This window comes from Lagenorhynchus albirostris, chromosome 4 (genome assembly GCF_949774975.1).
Source record: "Lagenorhynchus albirostris chromosome 4, mLagAlb1.1, whole genome shotgun sequence".
Lineage (NCBI taxonomy): Eukaryota > Metazoa > Chordata > Mammalia > Artiodactyla > Delphinidae > Lagenorhynchus > Lagenorhynchus albirostris.
The window spans coordinates 117,986,620-118,003,298 of NC_083098.1; the positions used below are offsets into that span (position 1 = coordinate 117,986,620).

The following is a 16,679-nucleotide window of genomic DNA, read 5'->3' on the forward strand; positions in this document are numbered from 1 at the left end:
ACTTGACCTAACAACTCACAGAGATCATTTATATTCAGAAACTATATATTAAGTTATATATATAAATATATATTAATAATAATATATAATAAATGTATATTAAATTATAATATATAATTTATATTCAGAAAAACCATCTAATTGGTATGTCACCATCATTTCTGCAAAGTATCACAGTACTCATTAGAGAACTTTTCCATTTTCTAGAAAAAAGTCTTTTAGAAATTCAAATATCAACTCCTCTAACAACATGTTGCTATTTTTGAAGTTATGAAAAGTAAATGAAGTGGAATTATGAGTTCAAATACCAATTATCATTATAGTTTTAAATCCATTAAAATTGGATACAGTTGGCTACAGGCTATACTTTTGTAGCTTTTACTTCTCTTATAGTCCAGTCTACATATCTGACACCATTGTTCCTTCATAAGAGCTTAGCAGCCTACTTATTTCTTTAAATAGTAAAGCATATGGCACTGGGTCTCATTCATAGTTAATAGCAATAAATATTTTATTAATTGAATTAAAAACTGTTTAAAGACTACTATACACATGACCCCTCCACCTTTGCCAGAGGTGATTGGAGTGAGGTAATACCAGAGGTCAGTTACTACCCACAATATAGAAATTTGACATACTAATATCCAAAATATTTAATATTTATAATCAACTCTCTCCTCCATCTAGTAATATGGGACCACCAGAACATAAGCTGCTTCTGACGAAGCTAAATATTTCCCTACCAAAAAAACCACCGCTCACCGTGTACTTTCAACGTATGGGCCCTCACCCAGCCCCTATCCTAACATACTTTCTTCCTAGAATGTATACACAGTGCCGTTATCTAGCTTCAGCCATTCTTCTGCCAAAATTCCAGTGGGTTCAGCCAAAAGGTGGCAGCAACTGAAACAGGTAGGAAAAAAGAAGAACATCCATACACCTGGGCAGCTGAGGGCTGAGCTGTTTGGGATGCTGGTAAGTGGACAGTGTGGGCAGTTAGTGGCAGAAGGGGAGGGAGATCAAACAAGGCAGGGACAACAGGAGAGGTGACTGGCCAAGAACAGGAAATGAATCTTAGAGTATGGACTAAAGACAAGCTGTCTGAAGTAGCAACGCATGAATGAATACGAAGGGAATTGGATGGAGTGTCCAACGGAAAGCCAAACTAGTAGGTAACTGAAGTCAAAGCCAGGATGCCCAAAATAGCAGCACAGAATCCCAGAGGCAACCACATGCTCACACCAGGCAAATACGGCCTATGTAAATGTAATTGCCTGGGCATAGTGTACCAAAACGCAAGAGCAAGGTCAGCAATTCCTTCTTCTACATGAGTGAAACTACTCACGGATACCCAAATACAGGAAGCTGAGTCTTCCAAAGTGGTCTCTACCTTAAACAAACTTTCAGTGTTACCATTTTAAAGACTACTTACATACATCATGCCAGTAATATAGGCATAGCGATCAGCATACATCATGCCAGTAATATAGGCATAGCGATCAGCACTCCCCCCCCATGGGTCTAGTACATAAAGCCTAACTGAAAGGAACTGTCCTTTAAATAATTTTAGCAACAATAAGAAAATTGAGTACCACAAGATAAGAACACGGATAAAGACAAAAAATAAATAACCATTACTAAAGAGAAAAAAAAAATGCTTACCTAAAGAATTTTTTCCTGTAAAGCTGCTTTAGTGTAATGTAGGGGGGAAATACGCACTCCAGCAGAAAACTATGCATTGCCTAGAGCACACCCTTCCTACTTATGTCATTCTGATTCTTTGGGAGCTATTTTAAAACTCTATAAGTTGTAGATAACTAATAACAAAGCCAAATAAATCTTGTCTATAGACATGCAAATTCTTTCTGGCTGAGTGCAATTGACTTGCCTCCCTCACTGTGGCAAAGTCCAGTTTTGCCTCCATTTAGACATCAATTTCAATATTCTACAACTATAAATGTGTCTATCTTTAAATTCTCCTTTGAACTGGTTATCACATCTCACCACCTACTTCTTTAATGATTTAAGTGAAGTCATTAACACGTTCATTTTCTATCTGTAGGAAAGTCATGGTTTTACCTTTTTTGAAAAATTTTTAACAGTAGTTTTGGAGAAACAATTAGTTACTTTTTGAAATTTGGGAGAAATATTGATATTTACCATTGATGTTTTCTCAGTTATACTGCTGGATTTAATCACAAGTATAGCTATTGCCCAGGAAAAGCCTAGAGGTTTGGGGACCTAAGGGTGACAAAGTCCCTGAATGGTCAAATTAGAGATGGACTGTAGGCCAGGCAGAGTGTCATCCATTGAAGGGAGACAAAAATAGAGTTTATATTCATGCTAGAGAAGGGGAGGAAGAGAGGGTGGAAAGGAGAGAGGCCTGACTAGAATGGGAGTTCTCATTCAAGAGTATAGAAGACCCTCTATTTTTGTAGTCTCATAGGTAGTACATGGCTACATCCCAAAGACAACCTTGTCCACTCTGTTTGCCAACAACAGCTCACTTTAGGACAATGCTTGTTCATCTCTGTCTCTGGGTGTGTTTGTGTTCATTCTTGGTTTTCAGAAGTTCAATGAACATTATTAATCTCATCACATCCTATAACTATAAAGCCATGTGAATGTTCAAAATGCTAGTGGTATATGACTACAGTTAAACAAAAATGGAGACTAAAAAATTGAAAATGAGGAGAAAAATGATGTATGATATACATATCTAGGGGATAAATGTGACCGATTACAAAATTCCTCTATCTGGGATTTCTTCTTGAGGATTGGGGCTGGAAGCAAGGGTTTTCTACTCAAACAGATGAAGGCTTAAAAGAATAAAATACATTCTGAATCTAATGTGTCATGGGGTCACACACAGAAAACAGAAAGTATACCTCAGACCTCTCAATTCAAGGATACTTTTGGCCATAAAAATAAGTTAACTTTCTTTTTAACATTCCAAAAATGGTAACATAAAGTTTACCACCAACACATAGCATTCCTCATACAGAACTTGATTGCAGAACCAAAGTAATATTCAGGAGAGTATCAGAAGTAGCTGAAATCTAAAGCATTAAATAACTATGCAGGGAAGGAAACTATACAGAAGAACATAAAGGCCCTGGTTTCTTTACGGATGTAGTTTCTCAATGCTAGAGCTTTTCTTTTATTAAAAACTTCCAGATGCATAACATGTAAAGTAGTACTAAGCCACGCTGTCAAGCTTGCTGCTTAAACTCCTGGGAAGTTGTCAGTATAACCGTAGGGTTTTGACAGTAAATTTAGGGAATACAGTTTGTTTGGTTAGACCTCTTTTTTGCAGCTCACAATAGCTTTGGCTGGTATACTTGGTCTTTCCAGCCGTTAGTACTTGGTCAGTCTACCTTTGCTGCTTTACTAATAATTGTCTTCTCTCAAAAGGCAAAGTAACTTAAAAAAGAAAAGTCATTTTTCTCTTCCAGAATTCCTGGAAGTCCAGAGTTGAAGGCTGTGAGACTTCCCTGGTGGCACAGTGGTTAAGAATCCGCCTGCCAATGCAGGGGACACAGGTCCAGGAAGATCCCACGTAACACGAAGCAACTAAGTCCGTGCGCCAAAACTACTGAGCCTGGGCTCTAGATCCTGCGAGCCACAACTACTGAAGCTCACGCCTAGAGCCTGCGCTCCACAACGAGAGAAGCCACCGCAATGAGAAGCCTGTGCACTGCAACGAAGAGTAGTCCCTGCTCACCGCAACTAGAGAACGCCTGCGAGCAGCAACGTAGACCCAATGCAGCCAAAAATTAATTAATTAATTAAAAAAAAAAAAAGACTGTGTATTAAGGAGAAAATAAACTGCTCACCAAAACTTAATAACTTGTACAGTTGTCATTCTACTATCTGCCCAATAAGACAATCAAGGTGTTGCACTTGACCAAACTACTGTCCACAGCTAGCTGCTACTCATACAGTAAACAGCATTGCTGATGATGCTGGACGTTCACCTCAATGGGAGGAAGAGTTTTGTCTTTCAAACTTCTTTTTGCAGTACTTGTTACAGAATGGTTGTGCCCAGATCTACACTTTCTTTCTGAAATATACTACATATATCCCTTCAGTATTGGCTAAAATGTTGTTAATTCCTAAAGATTTTTCCTATTATTATTTAAACACAGATGCACAATTCATATATTCACATTGTACTGTCAATTTAAATTTTAATACATAAACATCATCAGTTTAACACAAATAAGAATCAAATCAATAAGTCTCAAAGATCTTAGAAGTATCTTTAATAACAACTTTCTCACACTATAAATTTTCTATAAATAATATAATTTGGGAATAGTTACTTTATGTACACTACTTTGCAAACCAAGTATTCACTATTAGTTGAAAAAAATCAATTGCTTTAAATAAATATATAGAAGAGGCAACAGATTGCTGTAACTTGGTGAGAAAGCCCCATATTAATATCCAAAATTAAAGAATAAGCAAAAATACAAAGGAAGAAATGTGAAAAAAACACACACAAAAAACTGTCATAAAAAACAAGAACAATGTAATGACTTGAAAGCTTAAAAAAATAAGTGACTTGAAGACAAGGGGTGAGATGAGATGCTGATTTCCTGATGCACAGTCCCACGCTCAATTACACAATGCACTTTTCTAGCTTTCCAGCACTACCTCTATTATTACATCTCCTTTGCTATACTACTAAAACCCATTAAAGAACGGTATTATATTAACAGTCATTTCTGGATTCTATTCATTTTAATAAGTAATCTTGCTTCCATCATTCCTTGTAATGTTTGTAGTTACAGAATTTGGAGATGAGTTATGTGTTGACAAACATATGGTATCCCTAGACAGAGGAGCTGGGATCACAGTGGAGATTGGACTTCCAGTAATTTTCTAACAGTATCCAATGGATTCCTAAGGTTCTTTGGAGATCCTCAGGGGCCATCAGGCAGGGAGTGGGGTGGGCAACGGAAAGAAAAACCATATAGGGTTTTGGCCTCTGTCCCCTCTGACCTCCAAGGTCAATCATTGTGTGTGTAGCTGACATTGTATCCAATTTCATATACTGGATTTCCTCCTAAGATATTTTCTAAAGGTTCAGCCTCCTTGAGAAATGCTAGAAAACACCTGAACCACTTGAACTCTAAGGTTTGTATTATTTTTAATATGTTTTGGCTCACAAAGACCTCAGGGAAAATGTTAAAAGGCATGGGGATAAGGATATTAGTGTATGTAAAGAGATAAGCCACAATAAAAGTTCTCAACCAAATCAAGTTGACAGATCTTCATTATAATCATTACGAATTTTTATAGCTAACTTTCTGTAGAGAACTCTACAATAAGCCCTAGAGGTACACAGATACAAACCAGAACCCCAGCCATGGAGCTCATAAATGAGATTGGTAGAAATGGAATCACAACCCACTCCCTCAGGAAGTGGAAGGCAATTACCCTGTGAGACCACTTAGCAGTTAGCATCAGGGTCTGCCCACAGGGACACCTGGTCCTTGACACACTTAACTCACTTGACCCCCCAACCAGGTTAATAACCATCCTCAGAAAGGCAGCTATTTAAGGTGCCTGTGTTCATTCGAACTTCGTCTGCTCTGACCTTGAGCCCTATTTTTTTAGTAGAAAAACGACTTTTAGTATTCCAAAGTTCACTGGCAAAGCCCTAGAATTTGACAGCAATTCTAGCATGACTTTAAAGTCAAATGGTTGATTTTTATGCATGGTTCATGGAAATATTTTATCTTATGATCATATCATGTACATTTTTAAAATGCCAGCAGGATTTTGGATCCCCTGGGACAGAAATTGGAGTTTCACAATTCCTAGAAGCGTAATACAAACAACTTACCTTTAATAACTGTCAGAATTGACCTAAGATATAGGAATATTGGGAAAGAACTGTGCCAATTTTCCAGGCATATTTAATTCTAGCATCTCAAGGATCAAAAGTAATACTACCATTCTGGCCCTGTAATAGACTGGACGGAGAGACTCCTATGAGATTTCTCCCTGCAATTAGCTGCTACGAGAGCAAAAGAGGGTGCTGGGGACAGAGCTATAATGGAGAATTGCTCCGACTCTCTAACAATTGTCCAGATTTACATTATAACAGGAACTCTAAAGTACCAAGCTTGATAAATGTGATGGTAAAGAGATATGATTCCAAGAGATTACAAGATAAGGGTGGCTTTTTCCTCCCCCTTTTCACTCTCCGTTACATGTGAACTCTTTGATAAAAAAAAAAAGGAAAGTAGGTTTTACCTTTGACACGACCAGGCCTACTTCTAGTTAGACATATTCTGACTCTTGATATTACCATAATGCACAAGCTAGCGCTGCCTACAATTCATCCAATTTACTGAGCCACTTAGCCTAAACATGAAAACGGTATTTAAATATGTACTGACTACATGTAAAATATAAGAATAAAAACTCTGTGTACATAATTCAGAAGACTAAAGCTCCTAAAATCTAAAGTATGAATATACAAATAAACAGACAGTTTTTGGCATTCCTGGCAAATCAGACGAAGTGATCAGACTAAGGGACACAGTAGGAGAAAAATAAAGAACGCATTCCAACTATCACATTATGTGGTGACTGAAGTTGAAATGGAGACTCCAGATGAAGTGACGCCAAAATCACGATAGTGATTCCAAATGATTCTTGATTCTGAGAAATTACAAAATATAAGCACAAAATCTCCAACTGGTAAATTCAATTACATTTAGTTCATTTATTCTAGCTATTGGAATACGAGTCTCAAGTTCATATATGTGAATTTATCTACTAAACAACTGAACGTTTTGACTAATACAAATGTGAAATTGACTAGGTTATTCTAAATATCTTAAAGCTGATAGGACAGTCTAGTCTTCAAATATAGATGGAAGAAATTACTTGCTCCTTCCATTAAACTTTTCCATAGCAAACAGAAGTCTGCTAGGAATTTAAGTGAGAAGGAGCTGACAGAACAGAGGAAGTCCCACTATTCAGCTCAGTTCTCCCTCCTTGTGGTCACAAAAGGAAGGTGCCTGCCATCTGGTGGCATTTCTTCAAGGAATCCTATCATCTAAAGGGCATAGAATACTCCGGTGAAGGAATATATGATACCGATGAAAAGTGCTCAGTTTTAATTTGTAAGTGGTTTCCACTTACTTCTGCTTCCCACTCTTCTGCATCTCTTCCTTTTTAAAAGTTGACCATAAAACATTTTTTAATTGCAACGTCGCTAAACACATCCCAAATGAAACTAACTACGCATGTCTAAGAATTCAGTATGCAGGTGTGCCACAGTCATTTTTAACACAAATTCTAAAAAAATAAGTGTTAAATATCATGGTGCATTAAACCACTGTGTGGAACTTCACCCATATTGGCCAACAGGGAGAGTGGGGATGCTTCTGTGTTTAGCAGTCACATACTGGGCTATTGCCTGCAGCCCAGACTGACACATACATTGTTTTCCCATTCTCAGCTTCCAACAAACCACCAAGTAGTATCTATAATGTGGAAGGATGGAATAAAAACACTTTTTCATAATAGGTTTTGGATGGTTTCCACTCAGGATAACATAGATTGATGTCATTTTGATGAGTGTCTAGTGAGGTTCCCCCCGCAGCAGACAATGCCTCCCTGAACTGTAAAACGGTCCAGATTCTGACACGTTTCCCCACCAGCTCTCCATTCACCTAATCTTGTCGATGAGAGGATGCCCTCCTCCTTCATTCCTAGACCTAATCTTGACATTCAAATACTGTTTTTTAAAACACTACGTAGTTGACTTTACATAGTTACAAACCAATCAGAAGCACTACAGGTTATTAAGATCCTGAGAGGTTATTTGTACCTACACATTCTTCAACTGAGCTAGAAAGAACTAACACTTATGCAGAATGCATATCCTTCTCTTAAATAATTCCCGGCTCATGGAAAAACAGAATTACTAAAGTAAGAAAGAGAAAAGAATATTTGAAGGATTTGCTTCTTAATGACTTTTAGACAAGAGAAACAGAGGAGAAGCTAAGAAACAAGAACACCGCTTCAAGAGGCAATTTGACCTCGGTCCTTCAGGTGACCGAGGCATTTTGCCAGCTGTCACTACTGACCAACTAAAAATGTTACACCCAAACTGCTGTACTCATTAGGACTGAAACCATTTAACATGAAGACTTTAAGGCACTCAGATGTCACATTGTATTGTTTGGCCTTAGGAGAGGAAGGGAATGCCTGTTATTTATGGCATTTTAACATTTATGGCATTTTAATTTGCTTTCTTTCTACAAATCCATTTCTGACTATTCTTTACCTTACATAATTGAAAATCTATACATTATTATGTCCTTACTTGATGCACTCTTTCCATTCATCTTGTAGCTGGTTAAGAAAAATGTACAGCATGAGTGAAAAACCATGCTAGTAGGAAATTCAGTTTTATATGATAAAGTAGATTTACGTTAGCAAGGTAATTTAAAGGTCTTCTCATATGATGGGAAAGGGTGCACAACCTTAAAGCTACAGTTAACCTTTATTTCCTCCCCAAATTGAGACGATGCCACAAAAGCAGTCACCAGAGGCTGTATCGTATTTGTGAATCAGAGGTACTTCTACTTGCCTACATTTAATCTTACTTTGTATCCAACCATTTTCATAGACTTGGAGGACGTGGAAGAACCTCGGAAATTATGGAATATATCTTTTTTATTTCTAGCTAAACTCTCTGAGTAGATGACTAGACGTGTTACATTATTTCATCATTATCTGTGAACATAGAGGAGCCAGGTCCAGTGGAACTGTTCAGTACCACCAGGCAGGAAGTTTCAACTCTTATTCAGCCCAAATCTCACTGCTTTCAGGAGAAATGTAGACAAACAGATCACCATGCTATCTACCGCAACCTTTTATATATTAAAGCCACTTTCTGTTTCAGTTGGCTATCAGCGTAAACCAGCTATCAGTGCACCTTCATCTGGCCATAAATTCTTGGAAAGCCAAAAGCCAGGTGAGGCTATGCGAACCAGCTTTTTTTCCATTGCTAGAGCTCTTATGTGTAATCAGAAGCCAGATTTTCTCATATTATGATTTTCTCCTACTGTGAATTTCTCTTTCCCACCCCACCCCCAAAGAAAAGAAAAAAAAATCCATAGTATTAACAGTATGGAAGAAACTTTGGTCATGTGCTCCAAAGCACACTGTACTTTTTCTTGGTTGTACTTGTCATGCCTGTAAATTCATGTCATTTTTAAATGCCTGTCATCCTCATTGAAATGTAAGCGCCATGAGGGCAGATACCAAGTCTGCCTTGTTCATCAGCATTTTTCCTGTATCTATATATTTAGCACACACAGTCTCTTCATACCTGGAGAATTGACAAATGCCCTTCAAAATCACTCTAGTCCAACACTCCTATTTGGAAGATATGAAAACAGAGTCTGTAAGTCATTCTTGGAAGTGATTTCCCCAAGACTGTACAACATGTTAATGGCAAAGCCAGGGTTAGAACTCTGGATTCTTCTTTTTTTTTTTTTTGCTATATTTTTATCAAAATTTTATTTGGTATGAGAGAAAATCAATATACCTCATTCAAAAATAAGATTTAAGAATAGCCTAAATATACTCTTTAGGACTCCCCCAAATTTCTCTCATTTGTCAGACATAATATCTTCAGAATTTTTTGTTGAACTAATTTACAGATCTATATTCCATGACCCCAATGACACTAAAGCAACCCCTTGATCAGGAAACGTTCTTTATCTGAATATAGCAGGGTCTATCATTAAAGCAGTCCTACTGGCAGATCCTGATTGCTCCTCCAGAAATGTTGTCATGGAAGAAAGCCCACTATCGGTCATCCAGACTAGAACACTGGATTCTTTATTGCCCACTCACGTTCTCTGTCCATTATGTCCCAGAGGTTTTTTCATCTAACACCCTGGGCAGGCAACACAACTAATGAGTAAGGTACAGAAACCTCTGTGATCGAAACATCTTTTGGTTGGCTGCCTGGTTCCCAGTGTTCTTTATCAGTTGGAACTTAAAACCTTCCCATAAATATGCCTGATTTGTACATACTTTATGTAGGACTCTAAGAACAGAACCCCGAATGGAATTGTACAGCCACAGGAAAGAGCCGATTTATTCTCTCCTATGAAGGTCAAGTTTTACAGAGGCCAAGCCACAGATGACAGCTGAATTTCCATGGTTCAGCTACTGTTAAATCAAATATGCTGCTAAACAGAACTCTAATTTGTACGGTTTTTAAATTTTTATTTCAAGGTTTCTTTAAAGCAAATGTTCAAGAAATAGAGCTTCTCCTGAGCACATGAAAAAAGTAAATGTGAATTTTGGAGAATGATAAAGTGATCTAAAATTGGACTCTGGTGATGGTTGCCCAGCTCCATAATTTTTTTTTTAATCTTTAAGTCATACACTTAAATATTATAAAATATATTTCAATAAAGCTGTTAAAAAATAAGTGTGAAAATGAGTCAGATAAAGTGCTTCTTTTTGTAAACATGTGGTACGAAGACTGTAAGTACATTCTTTATCCCCATACTCTTTTAAGCCCAGGTCTACCTACTTCAATCATGGCTTACCTCAAGGTCAAAAGTTTTTCCTATAATTTTGGTAAAAATAATTTAGTAGACTAATATGATATCTTCACTGATATAGCACCAAGAGATACTGACTCATCTGATTATCTGCATGAATGATCTACAGATATATTTGTTTAATTAAGCATATGGTGTTCTAGTCCAAAAGCTGCCATTAACTAGCCATGAGGCTTTGAGTAAATTATACATCTTCAGGCCTCAGTTTTCCCAACTATATCATATGTCCCCATGGACACATTAGAGTCAAGTAACACACAATATATTAAAAAGAATAGTAACTGCTGTCATCTAATGAATGGCCAATAATACACCAGACTTCAGGTAAATTATCAACCTATGAGGAAGGTAGCAAGATTCCAATCCAGAACTGTCCAGCTCCAAAACCTACACTCATTCTCAATTCCTCATTAGACTTTGGGTTTTGATTCTGTCAGATGTGGGCATGAATCCTGACCTTGCCTTTACTATGTTAAGTTAGTCACTTTCTCTGAGTTCAGCTTCTCCATCTGCAAAATGAGATTACTAATACTTAACTCTCGGGCTTGTTGTGAAGATTAAATGAGAGAATGCTTGAAAAACCATTCAATGAAAAACCATTCAATGAAAAACCATTCAATGAAAAACCATTCGGTAACAGTCTTTCTCATGCCTCTCCCACAAAAGTTCCTTCTTGTGCTAAAAAAAAAAAAAAAAAAAGCTTTCAATTCTATAATTTCTTGTAGCCTACCTGGATAAACTTCACTGGGACTGAATTCTATCAAAAGTGAACATAAACAACACAGCATTAGTCCTTTGCTATCAGTCCTTGGCTCTGTGACGGAGACTGTCAACAAGAGTGTTAACTTCAAGGGGTGGGCATCTGTCCACAGGAACTGAGCTGAGGTCACAGACTTGTCTCACTCTGCCCTATGAACAGATGTCTGGGTAACAACTCTTAGTCACTGTAAACGAAGGTAAAAGCCAAACCAGGTGGGAAGTACTGTATCTACTTTCTAATCCTCTTGGCCAGCCCATTCATTCCCTAAAACAATACCTCACTGACCATAATTCAAAATAGCTGGTTTCCCCAGGATACTATTTTCAACACAATGCCTTTATTTTGATGATGTCTAATTATTCCACAAGCAGAAGAGAGCGTTTCTGTAACGGCGATTTGTCAGCAAGAAACCTGTTTAATTCTGTGTGTTGGAATATGCACCTTCAAAAGTTTACCTCTCGAGTAACCTGGTGAAAACTGGTGTAATGTGGAGCTCTAGTGGTGGCAAGAAAGTAAAGCAGCCATTAGGGAGAGCCAACAAAAACGCCAAGGAAATCACCATTTATTATTTATTTATTTGTTATCATGGTGAAATCACCATTTATTGTTAAATTAATGTTAAGAAGAAAAATGGTTCAAAATGATCTTCCAAGATAATATAAGGTGAACTCTAAATGTAATGGCTTTCTTCCAGATTACAGATTAGACCTCAACCGCCAGCTTACATCAAACATCATGAAGCAGTTAAAATACCCAAAAAAAAACCTCAGTGCTGCGGTTGTCACTTTTCTACTTTTTACCAAGTTCACTAAGAATCCAATTAATTAAATACCAGTTATTTTTCACACAGCTAGCAAGAGTACTGTATACAAAAAACAGTGGATTCTGAGTGGTATGATCAGTGAAGTCCTGTACCAACTGTCTTGGGAATTTAAATAATCCCTACAGGCCGGTGAGGTTGTTATGAGTTAATTCCTGTACTAGAAAAGTGCCTTCTTTGAATTTCTGACTTCTGAGGTCTTTCCCAACTTAAAACAACTAAGAATGAAACCTACAATGTAAAACATTAACTCTTTGTTTTCCTGTTACCTAATGTATATGTCTTCTCAATTGAAAGGGCTTCAGTTTTAAAAAATACAGCTCCATTATGGTCAACAATATAGCAGAACATAAATAGTAAAAATTTTATGATGTTCAATCAGGAGTTGACATTTGAAATTTTTAAACATTGTGCCTGGTTTAGCTGTGTCAAAACAAATTAGCATGAGGCAAAAAAACCTCAGAATGTGAAAAAAATTCAGGAACTAGCCTTTCCATACAGTGTAAGTATCTAAGTATCATGTTCCTAAACATGAAAAACAATGTAAGAGACTCGCTTTTCTATACATGATGATCAAAGAAACTAAAATGTTCATAAATACATTAACACCATTTATCTGAAACAAAAATCTCAAGACTCATGGAAGTTTTTCACGACTTCTATCAGTTGAATCCACTAGATATTTTCCAATGGATATATTCCAAGGGCTTCTAAATTTTAGGTCTACAGATGACTGACTACCAAGCCTCAGAGGTCTGTGAAGGAAGATTTAATGATTACCCAGGGGGTTTTATTCATCAATGTCTCTCTTCTTCATCCTTCTACTAATATGCTGTCATTAAATTAATATAGTTCCCTAAAGCCACACAGAAAAATGGTAAAAATATAAGATCCTTTTCTGAGAAGTCACTGAGAATGCAATAGTTTGTAATGAACAGCTCAAGATAAAGAACTAATTTCCTTTCAGTCCTCATTCCTATAGGATAGGGGAGAGAACCTTTCTGATAGAAAATAAAAGCAGGTAAGGTCTACTAACATAATCGTTTGTCAAACAGAAACCTGTACTAAGGCAACATTAGCCACTAAGGAATTCAAATCTAACGTGTTCTGCAGTCCTTTTCACCATAGATATTAAAATTGAATAAAACTGAAGAATAATTTTCCATCTTTGAATCTAAGAACTTTGTCTTTGGACATCATCTTGCCTGTATTTTCTTTGGTGATTATCTCTACCTTCTTCGCTTTCCCTTAACAGACCTTGGTATGCTGCTTAAAATAATATCTGGGGCTTTATTTGCCATCCTTTTACCCAGACATGTTGATTTTATTAAAGTAAGTTGAGTCTGCATTCTTTCTTTACTATTATTACAGGTAGACTTGACAGACACAGGACCTTTGTTTTAAAATGCTCTGCTATGGAGGAAACTTTGTGAAATAAGTTCCACTTTACCTGCTGGGCAGTTGCACTCTGAAGGTGCTTCTCTTGCGATTCTTATTTTAGCCATATGTTCATAGGATTTCTGTAGGAAAAGAAGAGGTATTAACAATCATCAGTAGTATTGTAGAAAAATGGATTCTTTAGGAACTCTGGCCATATGCCTGATTTACCAGCCTGCATAACTAACGTTTACATATGTACTTGGACTTTAGTCAAAAGGTAACAGTACCCAAGTCCTAAAAAAAGAAAATGACCATTCACATGGTATCAAGACTGTTGGATTTGTGTAACGTCTCTCTCCATTCTTCAACTACCATCACCCTCTCTCTCAGCTCAGGCATATTCAGTCAGCGCAAAAAACCAGCATTAACATGTTGCAGTTCTAGGTAAGCTAGGGGTTTTAAAGCAACCAGTATTTTACACATAAAGGTCAACTGCTTGTCATGTTGTCCTGCCACTACGGCCAAACAGCCTCTCCGTTGGAAGAGCAAGTTCCAGAAAACCCCCTAACTGTAGTTAAAACACCCCTGGTTTTGATAAACATAACACAGATTCCTTTCAACTCTCAACTCCAATGGCTCTGCATTCACAAACACCGATGGCACTGCATCCTTTACAAAAAAATCAAGCTACTATTTTTTTTCTTTTTAAACATTTAATATGAAAACATTCAATGTGTGAAATAATTGATATAAAATCATATGTAGAATTATTTCACTTTTAAGAGTGATTCCCTTTTGCATATTAATAACACCTATGGCCCTAACCTTCTTATACCTTGAAAAGGATATAACAGATGTTATCTCTGCAAGGAATATTCTTCACAACATTGGAAAAGATCCACATGCAACTCCAGAAACTAAAAAGAGCTGAAATGCCACGCTGCCCTTCTGGCCACCCTTCCCCCCTTTAGACCTCCATATATGTTTAGCATGCAAACATTAAGAAGAGTAAGGGAAGATGATAGAGACAGAGAGGGTGATATCAAAGTGTGTGCATATACAAATATATGCTACAGTGAGCAGAGATGGTGGCCTAGCATATATGTGTACACACAGCCATATCACGTCTGCATACAGTAAGGCAGAGGCTGGTCATGTACACAGAATCACGCCTGTGCAAGATGTTATCCACGTGCAAAACACCCCAGCCTTTCACACCTGAGCCAGAAGTCGCTCCACTTTCTCTTGCACCATTGCTTTGAGCTGATCCAGACAATCAGGCAGCAGACGGATGGAAGGGTCTCCTTTGGCGGATTCGAGGGCGGCGATCCTCGCCTGGAGGTCGTTGGTTTTCACCCCCAGGTACAGACAAGATATCACGGCCACTACTGACAGGAGGGCGGCCAGGGCGGCGCACGGGGACACGGTCCGGGCACAACGCTGCCCGGCTGGGCTCCGGTCCTCGGAGTCCGGCTCCCGCCCTCCTCCTTTCCCTGCTTGCTTCTTCACCAGCATCGTGGCGGGGTCGGCTGTCTCGGCTTCGCCTCCCACCCTCTACCACCTCCAATAATCGTAAAAAAAAGAAAAAGGACGTTTCCTCCAAAGTTCAGTCCCGGTGGCTGCACAACTAGTTGGCGGAGTCGGAGCCGGGGCGCGGCGATGGATCAGCGCCGAGACCCGCAGACGTGGACCATCCTCCGCTTTCTTCTCCCCTCCCAGCTGCGAGTGAAAAGCACCCTCAGTCCGGGGACTGGTGGCAATAAGCTAAAATCCGGAATGAAACCCACCCGGGTGTCCCTCCTGGCCCCTCAAAGGACGGGGTCTTCCTCTGAGGAGAGCGGCCGCGCGGGGTCCAAGAGACAGCGGCCAAGGCGCTGCGAGGGGCCGCCGCTCGCCCTCGCCGCAGAGCACCGGACCTGTTGCGCCTCTGTTAGTTTGCCTTATTTCTACCTATTCGGTGTCTTTCCTCACGCCGACCTGCTTCCCACCTGGATTCAGTTCCAGGTGAAAGGGCTGAGAGAGACCACGAGAGTGCAGTGCAAAAGGGGTGGCCAAGGGGGAGAGGAGAGAGGAAAACGAAATCCCCAAGGAGAAAATGCGAGTCGCGAGGCCGGAGTCGCGGCTGCCCGAAGTATCTCCGCAGCCTCGCATTTGCGAGCCTTAAATACCCTTCGGGATGCTCGTGTGTGAGTGTGTGTGTGAGCGTGTAAGTGCGCGCGCGCTCCGACAGCGGCGTCCCTCCCCCGACCCCCTCCCGGCGCGGGGCCTCCAGCCCGCGGCTTCTACTGCAGTGCGCCCCCTTCCCAAGCCCGGGCAGAAGCCCGCCTCATTAGCATAATGTATTCACCTTCGCCCAGCCCGCGGGCGGGGCCGGGGAGAACCCCCGAGGGGCGGGCGGGGAGCTCGGTTGGGAGCTGAGCCCCCATAATATATGCAAATAGCTGGAGCGGCCACGGCGATTGGAGAGGAGCTTGGCGACCCCTCCCCCCTCCACGGAGTTACTTCAGCTTCGCCTAAGGCCACTTCTCCCGCCTAGGCCGGGGGCCGAAGAGAGGTCTGCTGCGGGGGGAGGCGGCAACGCTGGCTTTTTCTGACTCGGCTCCGCGCCCCTTCTTTATCCCGGTTAAATATGGAGAAATGGCCTCCAGGAGGAAAGAGGGGAAGCAGAAAGCTCTAGCGCTCTAGGTCTTCCCTCTAAATCAACGGCGGGAGCTCTAGCGCTCCCGTTCTGGTGCAGCCTTCTTCCCTCCTCCCTCACCTTCCCACATGCCCAGAGGCCAAGTGTCCGGCTGACGCCTGAAGTATTAATACATTTCCCCACTTCACTTATCTTCCCACGGCCGCGCTGCGGTCTCCGACTAGGGGAAGTTTTCTCTCCCCTCCCCCAGTATCCTTCTGTCTTGACGGGGCTGTGACTCCTTCCCGCCCTGTGTTCCTAGTCCGTACGCGGGTGCTAATGCATTTTCCTGATTCCCTGTTTTGTGGGATTGAAGAAGGGAGTGTTAAGGTACACACGTTTCTCAGGATTTCGGAAAGAACTGAAGAATGATGTCAGTTTTTCCTCTTACCTGACTCTCCTCATGCTGCTCCCTCTGGATCAAAT

The 16,679-nt window shown here is 39.8% G+C and overlaps 1 protein-coding gene across 1 annotated transcript in view; it reads right to left on the bottom strand.

The window, feature by feature from the left end:
• The window catches only part of COL25A1 (collagen type XXV alpha 1 chain), a 452,466-nt gene extending 437,375 nt beyond the window's left edge, over nucleotides 1–15,091 (bottom strand). Inside the window, exons 1-2 of the mRNA XM_060147387.1 lie at nucleotides 14,795–15,091; nucleotides 13,647–13,716 (exon numbers count right to left, since the gene is read on the bottom strand). Of these exons, the coding sequence (XP_060003370.1) occupies nucleotides 13,647–13,716; nucleotides 14,795–15,091 (367 nt within the window). The remainder of the gene's footprint in view (nucleotides 1–13,646; nucleotides 13,717–14,794) is intronic.
• Between the last annotated feature and the right edge of the window lie 1,588 nt (nucleotides 15,092–16,679).